At 46.0% G+C, this 19,571-nt stretch overlaps 1 protein-coding gene across 1 annotated transcript in view; it reads right to left on the reverse strand.

Moving 5' to 3' along the window:
- pars2 (prolyl-tRNA synthetase 2, mitochondrial) overlaps positions 1–19,571 on the reverse strand; it is a 37,943-nt gene continuing 18,372 nt past the window's right edge. Inside the window, 1 exon segment of the mRNA XM_078560925.1 lies at positions 1–2,107. Coding sequence (XP_078417051.1) covers positions 671–2,107 — 1,437 coding nt within the window. The 3' untranslated portion in view covers positions 1–670.

Here is a 19,571-nt window from a genome sequence, read left to right on the forward strand (position 1 = left end):
TAGGCAAAACAACTTTCTTTAAAAATCGTTCCCATTTTACTCAGAGATGACATTCTCTGAATTCAGACATTACATTATCTGTGTAGCTCTCCTACTCCATAGGACACAGTGGAAATTAATTAACATATTAATATCGGTGTGAAATAAATAGTCGGCCACCAGAACAAGAACAATACACTTAGAATCAAGCCGTGATTGTGGAAGTGTGATCATTCCAACAACACATCAAAAACAATTCAACAAACCTGCATGTTCAACACACGATACTTCTCATACAAGTTTTTTTTACAAATTACCAACATGCGTGTGTATAGTCCGAGATATTCTCGGTATAGTTTGTAGTTTTTATTGTGTTGACGGATGAATGGCTTTGGTCTGTTACTGATCCCATTGTCTGCAATCCTGGAGCTTCAATTTCAATTGCTACACTGTATTCTCCAAGACAGTACATTGATTACATTTTTCTCACGAATGGTGAATCAAATAAAAACACGTCGACTGTTACTCTCTTTGATAATCTTAACAACTCCCCCACAATAGGGAAACTGTGTAACTACACCATTGTACACATGATTTTTTTTTCTGTATACTTCCAAAAGACCCTGGTTTCAAAGGTCTAACAAGCCACATTAAGGCACTTTCACCGGCATAGGTGATCCTAAAATAATGGCTAAGCAGTCTTCACATTTCTCAGAAAGTCCAAGACACCTTCTTGCGTGAGAAAGATTGTCTTTCCATTATTTTGGCAGCTGACTTCAAAAACAGGTGGATCTTCCAAAACCCTCTTCCCTGCAATGACAACGTATGGGTAACCCAGACGGCTGGCATCTTTCAATCTCTTGCCTATAGTCAGATGACTGCGGTCATCCAACAGCACCTCTCCGCGAAGCTGTGGGACAGCATCTACTAAAGTATCATACAGTGCCTCCGAAAGATCCGTGATCAGTTCCTCCTTACTGCCTTTCTTAGGTGAAATGATGCAAACCTGGTAAGGGGCCAGGAGACTTGGCCAGCGAATGTCATCTTCAGTCGACAAAACCTCTATGGATGCAGCTAGTATTCGTGTGACCCCAAGGCCAAAGCAGCCCATCTCAGTTACAATGGGCTTGTTCTCAGCGCTGGAATATGAGGCACCTAAAATATATGAATACTTGGTCCCAAGGTAAAAGGTATGACCCACCTCAATGCCTTTACTTTCTCTCAACTTTCCATGACACTGTGGACAGTTTGTTCCAGCATCCATTATTGCTTCGACATTGGCTGCAAAGTGGCAGTCAGAACACATTAAAAGGCGATCCTCCCCAATTTCTGCTGGCAGCTGGAACTCGTGAGACATTTTACCGCCAATACTGCCTGTGTCTGCCTGCACCTTTACAAACTGCAGTCCCAACCGCTCAAAGATGTGACTATAAGCATCAGAAACAAGGTTATAGGTCTCCATAGCAGCTTTTTCTGAGACATCGAACGTGTACATGTCCTTCATGTAGAACTCTCGTCCACGGAGCAAACCAAAACGTGGCTTTGGCTCATCTCGGAACTTCCTTGTCACTTGGTACAGCATCAATGGTAGCTGTTTATATGAGAGATTACCCTGCATGGCAATAAGCTCTGTCACCGCTTCCTCGTGTGTTGGACTTAAACAGTATTCCATGTTATGCCTGTCCTTCAGTCTGAAGAGTTCCTTCCCCAGGAGGTCCCAACGTTCACTGGTCTTCCACAGACTCGCTGATGTGAGGCTGGGCATATTCACCTTCTGGCCCCCAATGGATTGCATTTCCTCATCAATCACACGGACAAGTTTCTCCATGGCTCGGACTGTAAACGGTAGATAGTGAAAGCACCCTGTATTAGCTGGCTGAATGAGGCCTGCCTGAAGCATCAGTCTCTGGCTCTTGCAGCTAAGCTCATTGGACCGGCAACCCCCAATCACTCTGTCTTCACGGAGATTCATAGGCTGAAACAGACGAGAGATCAATAGACGCTTGGACCTACCATGGTGATAATGGGACTTGTGTAAATGTAAGAAGTCACAGAACATTCTGTTGAACACTCGTCTTGAATATGAATGGATTGCCATCTCCATTATAAGTCCAAGAAATAAATAGTTCTAGAAAGGAAAACAAACAATTTAAGTTGAAATCCATTCTGAAAACGCAGCATATTTTCAAAATCCACACAACACACAGTCTTCCCAATATTTAATTGGAGGAAATTTCTGCTGATCCAGTACTGGTTGTCCGACAAGCAGTCTGATAATTTGGCAAAAGTGGAGGAGTTGAGAGAGTTGGGTGAAGAGGTACAGCTGGATATTTGTGAAAACTAACAGTGCATTCGGATGATGCTGCTGAGGGGCAGCATGTAGATGAGAAGTAGGAGTGGGTGAAAAGATAGATCCTGGAGGAAATGGTGCAGGGAGCAGGAGGTAAGCCATTTCTGCTGTTTCTCTGTAGATAGATAAGTTAGAACCACGAGAGCAGTTTCACCAAACAGTGGTGAGATGTTGGATGATGGTGTGGTCAACTGTGTCAAAGGCTGCACACAGTTCAAGAAGGATGAGGACCGATAATTTACTTTTGTCACAGTCACATACGATATCATTTCTGACATTGATAAGAGCTTTTTTAGTTCTCTGGCAGGGTTGGAAAGCTGAATTTGAAGGTTTGAACATGGAATTGCAGAAAAAATAGACAAAGATTTGGAAGACGACAACACATTTAAGGACTTTGGAGAGGAAAGGGAGGTTGGAGATGGGATGATAGTTTGCAAAGGTTAGGGGGGTCAAGGCTTTTTTTGAGGGTTGATGACGGCAGATTTAAAGGAGAGAGGTACAACACCTGAAGAGAAAGAGAACCTTTGGCAATATTGGCTAATGTGGGGGCCAGGAGGGGAAGTTGGATTAAAGCAAAATACTGCGGATGCTGGAAATCTGAAACAAAAATTGAAAACGCTGGCAAAACTCAGCAGGTCTAACAGGATCTGTGGAAAGAAAAACAGAGTTAACCTTTTGAGTCCATATGACTCTTCTTCAGAAGTTGGATGTCAGCAGTTTCGTGAAAATCGGATCGAGGAAGCAGGATCTGGCTCTCAAGGACAAAATGAGCTTGCTGAGGGCATGAAGGGAGACTGGAAAGAAACTAGAAAAAGATTCAGGGAGATAGGAAGTTTGGCCCGGTGGGCTAGTGGAAGGGAGTTAAGGCGCAGACAAAATAAGCAAGCTTTCAGTCTGATTGAAATATGTTGAGGGAATGGCCCCAAGTATCGATGGTTTCTTTCAATATGGGTGAATGGCACCTAATGTAAATTCCAGATCTGTGTACAAAGCTGCAGAACAGGAAAGTAGAGACTCCAACACAGTCAAAGTCAAGTGACTGATGCCAAACTCTTCCTTCCTCAGTTTGGCAAGACTGTGACTGACACTCCCCTCCTTCCCCACCCCTCCCCTCCTTCCCCACCCCTCCCCTCCTTCCCCACCCCTCCTTCCCCACCCCTCCCCTCCTTCCCCCCTCCCTTCCTTCTCCCCTCCCCTCCTTCCCCCTCCCCTCCTTCCTTCCTTCCCCCTCCCCTCCCCCTCCCTTCCTTCCCCCTCCCCTCCCTTCCTTCCCCCTCCCCTCCCTTCCTTCCCCCTCCCCTCCCCCTCCCGTCCTTCCCCCTCCCCTCCCCCTCCCGTCCTTCCCCCTCCCCTCCCCCTCCCGTCCTTCCCCCTCCCTTCCTTCCCCCTCCCCTCCCCCTCCCTTCCTTCCCCCTCCCCTCCCCCTCCCTTCCTTCCCCCTCCCCTCCCCCTCCCTTCCTTCCCCCTCCCCTCCCCCTCCCTTCCTTCCCCCTCCCCTCCTTCCCCCTCCCCTCCCCCTCCCTTCCTTCCCCCTCCCCTCCTTCCCCCTCCCCTCCCCCTCCCTTCCCCCTCCCCTCCTTCCCCCTCCCCTCCCCCTCCCTTCCTTCCCCCTCCCCTCCTTCCCCCTCCTTCCCCCCTCCTCTCCCCTCCTTCCCCCCTCCTCTCCCCTCCCCTCCTTCCCCCTCCTATCCCCCCTCCCATCCTTCCCCCTCCCTTCCCCCCTCCCTTCCTTCCCCCTCCTCCCCCCTCCCCTCCTTCTCCCCTCCTCCCCTCCTTCTCCCCTCCTCCCCTCCTTCTCCCCTCCCCCCTCCCCTCCTTCTCCCCTCCCCCCTCCCCTCCTTCTCCCCTCCCCCCTCCTTCTCCCCCCTCCCCTCCCCTCCCCTCCCCTACCCCCTCCCCTCCCCTCCCCTACCCCCTCCCCTACACCCACCCCCACCTTCACCATCCCCTCCCCCCCACTCCCCTTCTTCACCCTCACCTCCTTCGCTATCCAACCGCCTCCAGTCTTCCTAATGCGCATGTGCCGGTTGCGGGAACGGATCGGCACTCGGCTCAGAACGCACCGGCTCTCGAACCTCGGCCAACAGCCGGCAAACGGCTGAGTTTTCGCAACTGTTATAATTTACAGCTCTTCAGTTTTACTTCCCAATGAGAAGTGCTGGTGATTTTATGAGAAATGTATCACCCCAAACACCACAGGTTACAGGATGAATTGTCCATATAAACACAGCTATTTTACTTTGTCCTCAAAAACACCACTGATTTAAAAACAGAAACTGCTGGAAATACTCAGCAACCATGGAGAGAAAGAGCCTTAACGCTTCAAGTCCATGATCTTTCATCAGAATTGGGTTTGATTTATGCTGAAACTTGTATTGTGCCAGCAGATCACTCGGTTTAGCAATAAACTGTAGGGAAATTAGAGAAAAAATTCAAAAGGAAGTGAGGCTAGTCTTCTTGCCCAAAAATTGCAAACTGCTTTCTTCGAAGACATCAAATTCTGAACGGCATTTCAAACGGAGATAAGGCAAAACTTCACTTCCTATGCAGTGCACACACCTAGAAACTTATTTTCGGAAAATAGCCTGTAACTTGAAGAAAAGCGCTTTTAAGGGATACCTGCAAATAGACAGTGTGTCAGAGCATCATTTTCTCCAAAAGGCTAATCAAATGTGTACTGCAATGTGTGTGAAAAATTGACCTGATTGAGCCACAACAGATTCTCAATAGAACGATTTTACCATTTTTAAAAAAAGATTGTTCGCGAATGTAAGAGGTGGTGCTTGATGTCGGGTGGCAGCGAGTGAACCTAATTTTGTGTATTTATATAATATTTGAGAGACAATGATGAGTTGCGGCTCCCAGGGACACACACTGAGACAAACATCAACTGCAGCTGAAAGATCATCAACTCGGTGAAAGACGCTCTTTGGTCTGCCTGAAACTTGTTGGTCTTCCAGCGCAAAGTGTTGTCCCTGACCTAGTGTTGCAGACTGGCACATTATAAGGTCCAGAACTACGTGCTGAGGGATGCACTAAAGCTTGGGGCAGTTGCTGCAATGGGGAAAGGTCACTGTCTAAGACCTTTCTGCCAAAGTGCACCAAGGGGCTGGGAAATGTATAGACCCCTTGGGCTGTACGGCTCACAATGATTGTCTGCATTGAATACTAATTGTATTATAATTGTATTGAAGCACCTCAGAGTGCAACGTGATGTATGTTCATAACTCCAAACCCATTGCACTGTCTGACTGTAATGACCATATTGAAATGACTGTAATATTCATTGATTGTATTGAAGCACCTCATGATCCAAGTGTAAAAGTTAAATCTGATTGCACTTTTTGTGATGGTGATTTAGAAATGTTTTCTAATGTTCTTCTAGATATTTTATGAATAAAGTATATTTTTCAAAAAAAAAAGTTGTTGGTCTTGGACAGGGCAGGCTGTGCTGGGGTAGAGACCGTTATTCACCTCTTCTTGGAATGTGCCTTTGCCAGGAAGGTTTGGAGACAAATGCAGTGGTTTTTGTTGTGCTTCATCCCGAGCAACTGATACAGGACTCTGGGCTGTTCCCAGGGACGCACACCAAGACAAATACCAACCGCAGCTGATGGATCATCAACTCGGTGAAAGATGCTGTTTGGTCTGCCCGAAACTTGTTGGTCTTCCAGTGCAAAGAATTGTCCCTGACTGAGTGTTGTAGACTAACACATTCCAAGGTCCAGGACTACATGCTGAGGGATGCACTAAAGCTTGGGGCAGCTGCCACAAAGGGTTCTGAAGAAGAATCATACAGACTCAAAACGTTAACTCTGCCTTTATCTCCACAGATGCTGTCAGACCTGCTGAGTTTTTCCAGCAATTTTTGTTTTTGCCACAAAGGCACAATGGGGAAAGGTTGCTGTCTAAGACCTTTCTGCCATAGTGCACTGAGGGACTGGAAATTATATAGACCCCTCGAGCCGTATGACTCAGAAGGAATGTATGCAGTATTATAATTGTATTCAGTATTACAATTGTATTGAAGCACCTCAGAGCTATGTAGAAAAGTTGAATATGATTGCACATTTTGTGATGGCCATTTAAAAACGTTTTGTAATGTGCATCTCTACAACCCCCGTGTCCCTGTTGCTGATGTGCTCACCTTGTACATCGACAAGGATGGGAACTGCTCCAAAGTCAAAGACACCTTCAGGATTTGGACCAGAAAACGCCAGGTCAAGGTCACAGTCAAGATGGATGGTAAGGGAGCAATCCTCATCCCTCCTTCCAGCTTCAATATTGGGGGAAGCTGTGACTACCTTATCTATGCTGGGTAGCCCAAACTTTGTCACTCATGTGGCAAATCTAGTCATGTGGCAGCCAACTGTAGCGCCGTCCTCTGCAAGAATTGCAAACAGGAAGGGCACCAGACAAAGGACTGCAAACAGACTAAGTGCTGTAACCTGTGTGGCGAGGCAGGCCCCCTCTACAAGACTTGCTCCTCATTGGTTTTGGCAACCTGTGCATGTGAGGCAGCGTTTGGGGCAAGTAGATGAACTGGTCAGTGTCTCTACCACCAAGGACACTTGCAAACCTCCACCCACCAAGGCCTCCAGTGAGCACAATGGGACAAAAGAGGAGACAGAGAGAGACAAGACGAAGGGGAACATTGAGGCAGCAGACTGCCAAACAACTGCATTGCCCCCTGAACCTCCCACTCCTCAGCAGAGTGAATCAATGGAGGATGATCCAGCAGACAATCAACCGGGGAAGTGGCAGCTGGTGAAAAGGACCAAAAAGTAGGGGCTAAGAAGGGACCAAGCCACCTCGCAGACGAGTGGCAAGAGTCATCTCCCATCTGACATGGATGACAAGGGCTGCTGCTCTTCGAATGAAGAAGGGCAAGGGCGGCACCAACAGAAGAAGCGGCAAAGCTCCAGGGAGCTGGAGGAGACACCCGAGCTCCAGAACATTAGAGACAATGAAAAGACCAGTGCATCCCAACTTCACCCTCAACTTGAAGAGGCCAGCGCACCCCAGCCCCAGGAAGCTTGGAGCAGTAAAGCAGTCAGCACACCCCAGCTCCGGGAAGTCGGGAGCAACAACGGCCCGGAAGGGGAATGGATTGGAGAGGCTTCTCCAACAGAGAATAACTCAAACCTCGCCCCTCGCATGAAGGCCCCAATGCCACCTGAGTGGAACATCTCCAATGGGGCGGTACGGGGTGGTTTCTTCAGTCCATCCAATGTGAGACAATTTGTGAACACTATGGGTATGCAGGAGCAGACCAAAGGTCTGAAATTCTCAAAGACAACAGGTTTGGTAAGTGGCAAAATGCTTTAAAAATGGGGATAAAGATTGTATCCATTAACATGCATAGCGTTAAATCTAACGTGCGATGTGTTGACCTGGTCATCAGATGTGAGGCACTCTCCGTGTTGCTGTACGTGGCACAGGTCTGGCCCATTCCTCACTCCTGTGCGATGGCGATCACCCGAACCATCTTTTGCTTTACCTGGAGGTCAAAAATGGATCATGTTTGCAGGGACATGATGTACAAGCCTCTAGCTAAAGGGGGAAAAAACTTGCCCTACATCGCCCTCATCCTGATGGCCACCTTTGTGTGTGGCTGCACCAAGCTGTGCATAGACCCTCAGTATGCAAACACCAAGTGTCACTACGTGCTGAGGTTCTACCTGTCCCCGGTGTTGCGAAGGATGGGTCTGGCCATGCTGCCTCGGAACGCTCCAAGTAGTTGGACCGTGCCGTACCACCTGTCCCTCGTGGAAAAATTTATGTAGAGAAACACCTTTGACCACAAGTCCATCAGGCAGTGGTCTGCATGTTTCATCCTCGAGATTGTGCAGGAAAAGGACATGGTGGGATCCTGTTGCATGGTTCCCTGAAAAGACAGTCAAAGTCAATTAGCAGAATGCCTCATCACCAGAACTTTCAAACAAGCAGTGGAAAAATTTATGTAGAGAAACACCTTTGACCACAAGTCCATCAGGCAATGGTCTGCACATACTGTCCTAGAGGCCTTGAGGGAAAAGGAGATGGTGGGTCCTGTCGGATGGTTCCCCGAGCAGATTGTCAAAGTCATTTGGCAGGATGCTTCATCGCCAGAACTTTCCAACAAGTACCAAGATGTAGCTTGGCTGGTGGTGAGAAAGGCCTTCCCCGTCAGATCCTTCCTACACGCCAGGAGTCTCACCTCCTCCGCACATTGCCCTCGAGGTGGCTGTGGTGGGAAAGAGGCCATTGTTCACCTCCTTGTGGAATGTGCCTTTGCAAAGAAGGCCTGGAGAGAGATGCAGTGGTTTTTGTCAAGGTTCATCCCGAGCCGTCCTGTGACACAGGACTCTGTGCTCTACGAGCTGTTCCCAGGGACACACACCGAGACAAACATCCACTGCAGCTGGAGGATCATCAACTCAGTGAAAGATGCTCTTTGGTCTGCCCAAAACATGTTGGTCTTCCAGGGCAAAGAACTACGTGCTGAGGGACGCACTAAAGCTTGGGGCAGCTGCCGCGAAGTGCACCGAGGGGCTGGGAATTGTATAGACCCCTCAGGCTGTATGACTCACAATGAATGTATGCAGTGAATGCTAAATGTATCAGAATTGTATTGAATCACCTCAGAGCGCAACATGAGCTACGTAGATTACTTAAATATCATTGCACTGTCAGAGGGTCTGTTATGACCATTTTGAAATGTCTGTAATGTTCCTTTGATTGTATTGAAGCACCTCAGGGTGTGACATAATCTATGTAGAAAACTTGAATATTATTGTACTTTTTGTGATGGCCATTTTGAAATGTTTTGTAATGTTCTTTCAGATATTTTTTGAATAAAGTATATTTTTGAACAAAAAAGGAGCCATTTGCAGACATTCCAAGGTCCAGCACTAGGTGCTGAGGGATGCACTAAAACGTGGGGTAAAGGCGCAATGGAGAAATATTGCTGTCTAAGACCTTTCAGCCATAGTGCATTTAGGGGCTGGGAATTCTATAGACCACCTTGGGCCGTATGACTTACATGTAATATTTACTGCATACATTCAATGTATCACACTTATATTGAAGTACTTCAGAGTGCATCATGATCTATGTACACATCTTAAATATCATTGCACTGTGATGACCATTTTGAAATGTTTGCCATGTTCTTTCAGATATTTTATGAATAACGTATATTTTTGCAACAAAAAAAAGAGCCATTTCTGGCCAAGGTCATTGCGAATCAGGTCAAGTCTGCTCTGGAGTCAGTGATCCACTCTGACCAGACCTGAACCATACCTGGAAGAAAGATCTCCGATAGGCAACCATATCCCTGAGTAGCACAAGACTATGTACGGAATAGGGGTGTGGACCACTGCCTCATCAGCCAGAACCAGGAGAGGGCCTTTGACAGAGTATCGCACACCTACATGAAGAATTCGTTCTCCAAAATGGGGTTTGGGGAGGTAATCCGCAATTAGATCCAGCTGCCCTACACAAACATCAGTAGCACAGTTTCAATGTGTGGTAATCTGAAACTTTTCCGATCAAATCTGGAGTCAGGCATGCCTGCCCTCTCTCCCCTGCCCTGTTCATGTGTTACATAGAACTTTTTGCTGAGTCCATCAGGAAGAATTTGTGTATGAGGAGTGATGATCCCCAGCAGTGGAGGCATGCAGGTCAAAGCCTCCAGGTACATGGATGACATCACCGTCTTATGCTCGGATCCGCGGTCAGTGCTTAGACTGATGAGCATCTGCAACCAGTTTGAACTAGCCTTTGGTGCCAAAATAAACCGTGGCAAGAGTGAGGCCATTTTCTTTGGGAACTGGGCTGACTGACCCTTTGTTCCCTTCACAGTCAGGTCAGACTATCGAAGGTGCTGGGGAAACAGTTTGGAGAGCCTAGGGCATGTGCCAAAAACTGGGAGGAGCGTATACCAAGATGAGGAGGAAACTGGGCATGTGGGACTGACGATCCCTCTCCATTGCGGTTAAGAACCTGGTCATCAGGTATGAAGCTCTCTTGGTGTTTCTGTACGTGGCGCAGGGGTGGCCTATACCCCGATCCTGCATTACAGTGGTCACTCGAGCCATCTTCTACTTCATCTGGAGGTCAAAGATGGATCGTGTCCACAGAGACAGCAAGTACAAAGCTCTGGATAGAGGAGGTAAAAACATACCAAAACAAAAACAGAATTACCTGGAAAAACTCAGCAGGTCTGGCAGCATCGGCGGAGAAGAAAAGCATTGACGTTTTGAGTCCTCATGACCCTTCAACAGAACATACCAAACGTCACCCTCATCCTGATGGCCACCTTTGTGTGCGGCTGCATTAAGCTCTGCCTGGACCCTTGGTATACAAACGCTAAGTGTAGGTTCTACTTGTCCCCGGTGTTGCGAAGGATGGGTCTGGCCTTGCTGCCATGGAATGCTCAAAGTAGTTGGACCATGTCATATCAGCTGTCCCTCATGGAAAAATCTGTGCAGAGAAATACCTTTGACAACAAATCTATCAGGCAGTGGTCTGCATGTTTCATCCTCGAGATTGTGCAGGAAAAGGACATGGTGGGATCCTGTTGCATGGTTCCCTGAACAGACAGTCAAAGTCAATTAGCAGAATGCCTCATCACCAGAACTTTCAAACAAGCACCAAGACCTAGCTTGGCTGGTGGTGAGAAGGGCACTCCCCATCAGATCTTTCATGCAAAACCGAAGTCTCTGCACCACCACAAGCTACCCTCAAATCAGCTGCGATAGGGAAGAGATAATCATACACCTCCTTCTAGAATGTGCCTTTGCAAAGTAGGTCTGGAGAGACATGCAGTGATTTTTGTCAAGGTTCATCCCTAGCAGCTCCATGACATAGGACTGTGCTCTACGGGCTGTTCCCAGGGACACACACTGAGACAAACATCAACTGCAGCTAACACTGGATGAACTGACTAAGGTCCTCGAGCCCTTCGAGTAGAGTAAAACTCCTGGAAGTGATGGCTTACTGGCTGAGTTATATTCGGCTCTTTGGGACTGGATTGGCACAAATCTGCTAGAAGTGTATGAGAGTATCCTTCTGGCCGGAAACATGTCAGAATTTATGAGGAAAGGCATCTTCACCCTCATCTACAAGCAAAAGTGGGAAAGGGAGGAAATTGGAAATTCATTTCACTGTTGAATGTAAACTATTAAATTCTGTCCAAAGCCATTGCCAATTAGGTCAAGTCTGCTCTAGAGTTGAAGATCCACCCTGACCAGACCTGCGCTGTACCCGGCAGAAAGATCTCCGACGTCTCCGACAGCCTCGCGCTACTCAGGAACATGATTGCCTTTGTATGAGATGGGGACACCTGCCTCACCAGCCTGGACCAGGAGAAGGCCTTTGACAGCGTATTGCACACCTACATGGATATGCTCTCCAAAATGGGTTTGAGGTCAGGGGGGAATACGCAACTGGATCAAACTGCTCTACAAAACATCTCTAGTGCAGTTTCAATCAATGGGTGGGAATCAGAAAGCTTTCCAATTAAATCTAGAGTCAGACAGGGCTGCCCTCCCCATCCTTTTTGTGTGTTGCATAGAATCTTTTGTTGAGTCTATCAGCAAGAATCCGGGCATAAGAGGAGTGACGTTCCCAGGCAGTGGAGGCACTCAGGTCAAAGCCTCCCTGTACATTGACAATGTCACCGTCTTCGGATCCGCTGTCGTTGCGCAGACTGATCAACATCTGTGACCAGTTCCAACTGGCCTTGGGAGCCAAGGTAAATCGTGACAAGAGCAAGGCCAATCCTTTGTCCCCTTCAGATGGCCTGAAGGTGCTGGGGAAATGGTTCAGAGGGACCAAGCATGTGATAGAAACTGGAAGGAGCGAGTAGCTATGGTCAAACAAAAACTGGGCATGTGGGAGCGATGCTCCCTGTCCATTGCGGGTAAGAACCTGGTCATCAGGTGTGAGGCACTCTCAGTGTCGCTGTACATGGTGCAGGTCTGGCCCATTCCTCATTCCTGCACAGTGGCAATAACCTGAGCCATCTCTCGCTTTATCTGGAGGTCAAAATGGACTGTGTTTGTAAGGACACCATGTACAAACCTCTATATAAAGGGAGAAAAAAACGTGCCCAACATCACTCTCATCCTGATGGTCACCTTTGTGTGTGGCTGCATTAAGCTGTGCGTAGACCCTCAGTACACAACAAACAACAAGTGTCACTACGTGCTGAGGTTCTACCTGTCCCCAGTTTTGCAAAGGATGGGTCTGGCCACATTGCCATGGAATGCTCCAAGTAGTTGGACTGTGCCGTACCACCTGTCTCTCATGGAAAAGTTTATGCAGAGAAACACCTTTGACCACAAGTCCATCAGGCAGTGGTCTTCTTGCAACGTCCTAGAGGCTCTGTGGGAAAAGGGGACGGCGGACCTTATCGGATGGTTCCTGAGTAGACAGTCAAAGTCACTTCACAGAATGTCTCATTGCCAGAACTTTCAAACAAGCACCAAGACATAGCTTGGCTGGTGGTGAGAAAAGCCCTCCCCGTCAGATCCTTCCTACACCTGCTCCATATGTTGCCTTTGATGCGGCTGTGGTGGGAAAGAGACTGTTCTCCATCTCCTACCCCCTTGTGGAATGTGCCTTTGCAAGGAAGGTTTGGAGAGATGTGCAGTGGTTTTTGTCGAGGCTCATCCCGAACAGCTCTGTGACACAGGACTCTGTGCTCTATGGGCTGTTCCCAGGGTCGCACACGGAGACAAACATCAGTTGCAGCTGGAGGATCATTAACTCGGTGAAAGATGCTCTTTGGTCCGCCGGAAACTTGTTGGCCTTCCAGTGCAAAGAGTTGTCCTTGATTGAATGTTGCAGACTGGCACATTCCAAGGTCCAGGACTACACGCTGAGGGATACACTTGGGGCAGCCACCATGGAGGTGAAATGGGGAAAGGTCACTGTCTAAGGCCTTTCAGCCTTAGTACATCGAGGGGCTGGAATTTGTGTAGAATCCCTTAGGCTGTATGACACACATTGAATGTATACAGTAAATATTACATGAACCACAATTGTATTGAAGAGCCTCAGAGTGCAACATGATCTATGTAAATAATTTGACTATCATTGCACTCTCTGTAATGACCATTTTGAAAAGTTTTGTAATGTTCTTTTAGATATTGTGAAGAAAGTATATTAAAAAAGTGATTAACTCAGGGCAAGGCTAGAACATTGCACTTGAGGTGCACTGGCACCTGCGATGTCCCCAAATGTAGGATACTCAACTGCAAAATTTGTGGTAGTGAGGGATTGTGTTCGTGATCTGCCCTGATTTATAAAATCAAAATTAGAGCTGTAATACCAGTCCCTTGTGATGTCCAACAGTGGGAGCATTCAACACTCTAGCATAAAACAGCTAACAAATTACATGACTTCCCCACCAACTCATCCAACCTTCACAATTCATCCGCAGCTATATTTCAAAAGCTGTCTCTTTCTATACCTTTCCCCACCAAACCTACTCCCACATTATGCCTCCCTGTAATTATTCTCCAACCCCTGCAATTGTCAACATGCAATTATTCCTTCGATACATAATTTATTTCCCTGCCTCCAATTCCCACCACCCCCCAACATTTTCTCAACATTCTCTCACAGAGTTGTGTGGAATTTCTCACAGCCATACAAGACTGCCAAAAGCTCTGTTTCTATGTTTGCAAAAATGGGCTCAGCTAATGTTAGAGCTTTGGATGTGAATGCTATCAGTTTTCCCTCTTGTACCAGGACTGGTCCCAGTCGTTTTGTACTTGCAGAGTTTATTCAAACTCTTTTGTGACTGTGAACAGTAGTACTCAACAACATCTTTCATCTGTGTGTTCTGACATGTGAGGTATGAAAGATCTCAAGGGATCAAGTCAAGGGAACATCTTAACCTTTTCTTGTCTCTTGGAGCTTCCATCCCAGAGCTAGCTGCGACTTTTCCAGGGCTCAGCTCTTCTATTCAGGTGCGTACACCATTCCAAAGAACTGGAATTCTGTCACCTTCACAATATATTTATCTGGGTTTAGCTTCCAGCTTTCCTGGTTCTCTCCATGGCTTCAAGTAGATGGTGATCATGATCTTTTCTATCTCCACCATAGATCTGGATACCATCAGCAATGCGACTGCTTCTTTGCATCCCCTTTATGCCTTGCCTACTTACTGCTGGAACATGTCCCGGCTCACTTTAAGGCCAAAAGGTAAACACAGGAATTTGTACCGACCAAAGGATGTGTTGAATATTGTCAACAGCAAAGATTCCTCATCAAGCTTCATGCTCCAATAGCCATTTATGGCTTCAAGCTTGCTGAAAACCTTTGCATTGACAGTGCTGGCATGATCTCTTCCAGTGTTTGAATAGGGTGGTGATTTCTCTTTATTGCTTGTTGAAGATCTTTGGGAGCTGGGCAAATTCTCTCTCACCACAATGGAATTGACCCAATCTGTAGGCTTTGGGGATCACCTCCTTTCTTCCATCTCTTGGGAGCTCTCTTTCAAGCTTTCCTTTCATTTCTATTGGTACTTTATGTGAGGGATGTGAGGGTTTCATCGTTGGGTCAATAGTGATGTGATACTCAAAATCTTCAAAGCATCCAACCATCTCATCGAAACACTCTGGATACATTTGTATCAGATCTTCCTTGCTTCTGATCAGAGGGAGCTTATCAATAGGTGAACTATCTGCAATCTTTAGTGTCGCTTCCTTCATCTCATGGTTTACTGAAATAAGCTACAGCTCTTTCCAACTGCTCAACCCCAGGATAGCAGGGCCACCTGTGTCAGTGACATAAAACATAGTGTTAACTTTTTTTCCTTTGCGTGTCCCTCCGATTTGGATCATTCCTGGCTGTCAAATCTGTTTCTCCATTTGTTATTAGTATGGTGTTGCTCGGTTTAAGAGCACCTTTCCTTGAACAACCTTTTACTTTTAAATTTTTAGGAAAGATCTTTGGGTATAGTCTGAGTAAGATGATGTTACTCTGTGCTCTGGTACCAAGCTTTAGCTTCAGATTTACGGTTGTGGGCTTATTTCTCTTTCTGATCTGAATGGTTGAGAGATTTTCTTTTCTCTGGAAACTATCACATCCAGCCATTTCATGCAGTTTAATGATTCCCATAAGACATGGAAGAGGAAGGCCATTCTGCCCATTGAGTCTGCTCTGCCTTTCATTGAGATCATGGCTGATCTGATGACCCTCAACTCCATTTTCCTGCCTTTTCCCCATAACCCTGGATTCCCTTACTGATTAAAAATCTGTCTATCTCAGCTTTGAATATATTTAACGACCCAGCCTCTAAAGCCCTCTGCAATAAAGAATTCTGCAGATTCACTACCCTCAGAAGAAATTCCTCCTCATCTCTGTCTTAAATGGGCGACCCCTTACTCTGAGATTATGCCTTCTGGTCCTAGGCTCTCCAACAAGGGGAAACAACCTCTCAGCATCTACCCTGTCAAGCCCCCTAAGAATCCTATAGGTTTCAATAAGGTCGCCTCTCATTCTTCTAACCTTCAATGAGTACAGACCCAAACTACTCAATCTCTCCTCATAAGAAAATTCCTCCATACCTGGAATCAACTTAGTGAACCTTCTCTGGACTGCCTCTGATGCTAGTATCTCTTTCCTTAGATAAGAGGACCAAAACTGTTCATGGTATTCTAGGTGTGGTCTAACAAGTGCCTTGTATCGTCTTAGCATGACTTCCCTAATTTTATACTCCATTCCCTTTGAAATAAAGGCCAACATTCCATTTGCCGTCCTTATTACCTGCTGAACTTGTATGCTAGCATTTTGGGATTCATGCATGAGGACTCCCAAATCCCTCTACTGTAACTTTCTGCAGCCTTTCTCCATTTAAATAATATTCAGCTCCTCTATTCTTCCTGCCAAAATGCATAACCTCACATTTTCCCACATTATATTCCATCTGCCAAGTTTTTGCCCGCTCATTTAATCTGTTTATATCCCTCTGTAGACTCTGTGTCATCCTCACCACTTGCCTTCTCACCTATTTTTGAGTCATCTGCAAACTTGGCGATAGTACATTCACTTCCCTCATCCATTTCATTAATATATATTGTAAATAATTGTGGCCCCAGCACTGATCCCTTTGGCACCATACTAGTTACAGGTTGCCATCCTAAAAATGCCCCCCTTATCCCAACTCTGTCTTCTATTAGTTAGCCAGTCCTCTATCCATGCTAATATACTACCACCAACACCATGGGCTCTTACCTTAAGTAGGCTTATATGTGGTACCTTTTCAAATGCCTTTTGGAAATCCAAATATATTACATCTACTGGTTCCCCTTTATCTATCCTGCTTGTTACCTCCTCAAATAATTCCAATAAATTTGTCAGGCATGATTTCCCCTTCATGAAGTATGCTGACTCAGCTTGATTATATTATGCATTTCTAAATGCTCTGCTATTGCATCCTTTATAATAGACATTTTCCGAATGATGGATGTTAGGTAACTATAGGCCAGTTAGCTTGTTTTTTGTCTCCCTCCCTTTTTGAATAACGGCAGTTTTCCAATCTTCTGGGATTTTTCCAGAATCTAAGGATTCTTGGAAGATTACTACCAGCGCATCCACTATTTGTTTAGCTGCTTCCTTTAATATCCTAGGATGCAACCCATCAGGGCCAGGGGACTTAGCTGCCTTTAGTCCCATTAGTTTCCCTAGTACTTTTTATCTTGTGATAGATATTGTATTTATTTCCTCCCCCGCTTTTGTCCCTTGATTGTTTAGTATTTTTGGAATGCTATTAGTGTCTTCTACCATGAAGACTGATGCAAAGTATTTATTCAACTCCTCTTCCGTTTCCTGGTTCCCCATTATTTCCCCAGCCTCATTCAATTAGGGGCCCTATGTTTGCTTTGGACTCTCTCTTCCATTTTATATATTTAAAGAAGCTCTTACTGTCCGTTTTTATGTTACTTGCTAGTTTACCTTTTTACCCTCAAAGTTTATTTTCTCCCTCTATTATTTTTTGGTCATCTTTTGTTGGTTTGTAAAACTTTCCCAATCCTCTGGCTTACCACTAATCTTTGCCACATTGTATGTTTTTTCTTTCAATTTGAAACTATCCTTAATGTCCTTGGTTAACCATGGTTGGGTTATATCCTTACTAGAATTCTTCTTTCTCACTGGGTTATATCTTTGTTGTGAGTCATGAACTATTTTCTTAAATTTCTGCTGTTGTTCATCAACTGTCTTTTCTGCTAAACTCGTTTCCCAGTCCACTCCCTAACTCTGCCCTCATTCCTTTGTAATTACCCTTATTTAGTTTTAGGACAGTTGTTTCTGACCCAAGTTTGTCACTCTCAAACTGAATGATGGCCACTGTTTCCTATGGGATCTTTTACTTTGAGATAATTTATTAAACCTGCCTCTTTACACATTACCAGATCCCAAATAGCCTGATCCCTGGTTTGATCCGCAACATATTGCTCTAGGAAACTGTCCCAAATACACTTTATGAATTATTGCTCATGGCTACCTCTGCCAATTTGATTTCCCCAATCTACATGAAGATTAAAGTCACCCATGATTAATGTACTGCCTTTTTTATGTGCCCTTATTATCTCCTGATTTATTCACTGTCCTATAGTATAGCTACTGATATGGGGACCTATAGACTACACCCACTAGTGTCTTCTTCCCCTTGTTATTTCTTACCTCCACCCATATAGATTCTACATCTTCCAATCCAAGATTATTTCTTGCTCTCATACTAACAGAGCTACCCCACCACCCTTTCCTTCCTGCCTCCCTTTTCGAAAAGTCACGTGCCCCTGAATGTTTAGTTCCCAGCTTTTATCTCTTTGTAACCACGTCTCCGTAATGACTATAAGATCATAGCCATTAACCTCTATTTTATTCCGAATACTACATGCATTTAAGTATAGAGCCATTAATTTTGCCTTTTTACCATTTTTTCCCCTTTGACCATATTTGTAGCATCTTTAAAATGTTTCTACACTCCGTCCCTTCCTGTCAGACTCTGGGTATCGATACCTAAATAGCTGCCCTGCAATGCTGCCATATCCTTTTGCCTTGTAAGCCGATGTATCCCCTCTCCAGAACTCTCCTCCTCCCCCTCCCCCTTCTCTCCCCATCCTGCCCCCCCTCCCCCATTTAGTTTAAAGCTCCGTCTACAGACCTAGTCATTCAATTCACCAGGACACTGGTCCCAGCATGATGCAAGTGAACCCTGTCCCACCGGAACAGCTCCCTTCTACCCCAGTACTTGTGCCAGTGCCGCATGAACTTAAGCCCATTCCACCCACACCATCTTTGAGCTGCACATTTAACTCCTCGACTTTATTTACCTTATGCCAGTTTGCCCGTGGCTCAGGTAGTAATCCCAAGGTTACTACCTTGGAGTTTCTGCTTTTTAATTTAGCTCCTAGCTGTTCAAATTGTTTCAGCAGAACCTCCTTTCTTGTCCTATCAATTTCGTTGGTACCAACATGAATGACGACAACTGGATCCCTCCCCGCCCACTCCAAGTTCCTCTCCAGCCTGGAGGAGATGTTCTTAACCCTTGCACGGGGCAGGTACCACAGCCTTCGGGACTCAGGCTCACGGTTGCAGAGAACAGTATCTATCCCCTTAAATATACTGTCCCCTACCACTACTATGTTCCGATTTCCTCCCCCCATTTGATTGGTTCCTTGTACCACGTTGCTGTGGTTAGTTCGCTCAACCTCCCTGCAGTCCCCACTCTTGCCCACTCAGCCTGCAAGAACCTCGTGACTGTTGAACAGGCCGAGGATCCTCGAATGCTACCCCCTGGTTCCCCGTACCTGCTTCATCTGCAGTCACATCCTCCTGTCCTTGATCACAGACCAAATTTGAATTACCTAATCTGAGGGTTGTGACCGCCTTATGGAGCAAAATATCCAGATAACTTTCCCCCTCCTTGATGTGGCGCAATGTCTGCCACTTGGACGCCAGCTCCTTAACTTGGATCTTCGAGCTGCAGGCACTTACTACAGATGCGTTTGCTCTGGATCACCTTGGTGCCCAGCAGCTCTTGCATGCTGCAACAGCAACACATCACCAGCCCTGCCATCGCTGTTGTATTTAATTTAATTACTTAAACAGTTACTCTATATCCCCACTCTTTACACTTCATTGTAAAGTTTTTTTTAAGCACACCAGTATCGATCTTAAGCTATTTTTATGTATAAAAGAGAAAAAAAAATGAAAAGGCAACAAGACATAAACACAAACT

Source organism: Cetorhinus maximus, chromosome 17 (genome assembly GCF_964194155.1).
Source record: "Cetorhinus maximus chromosome 17, sCetMax3.hap1.1, whole genome shotgun sequence".
NCBI lineage: Eukaryota > Metazoa > Chordata > Chondrichthyes > Lamniformes > Cetorhinidae > Cetorhinus > Cetorhinus maximus.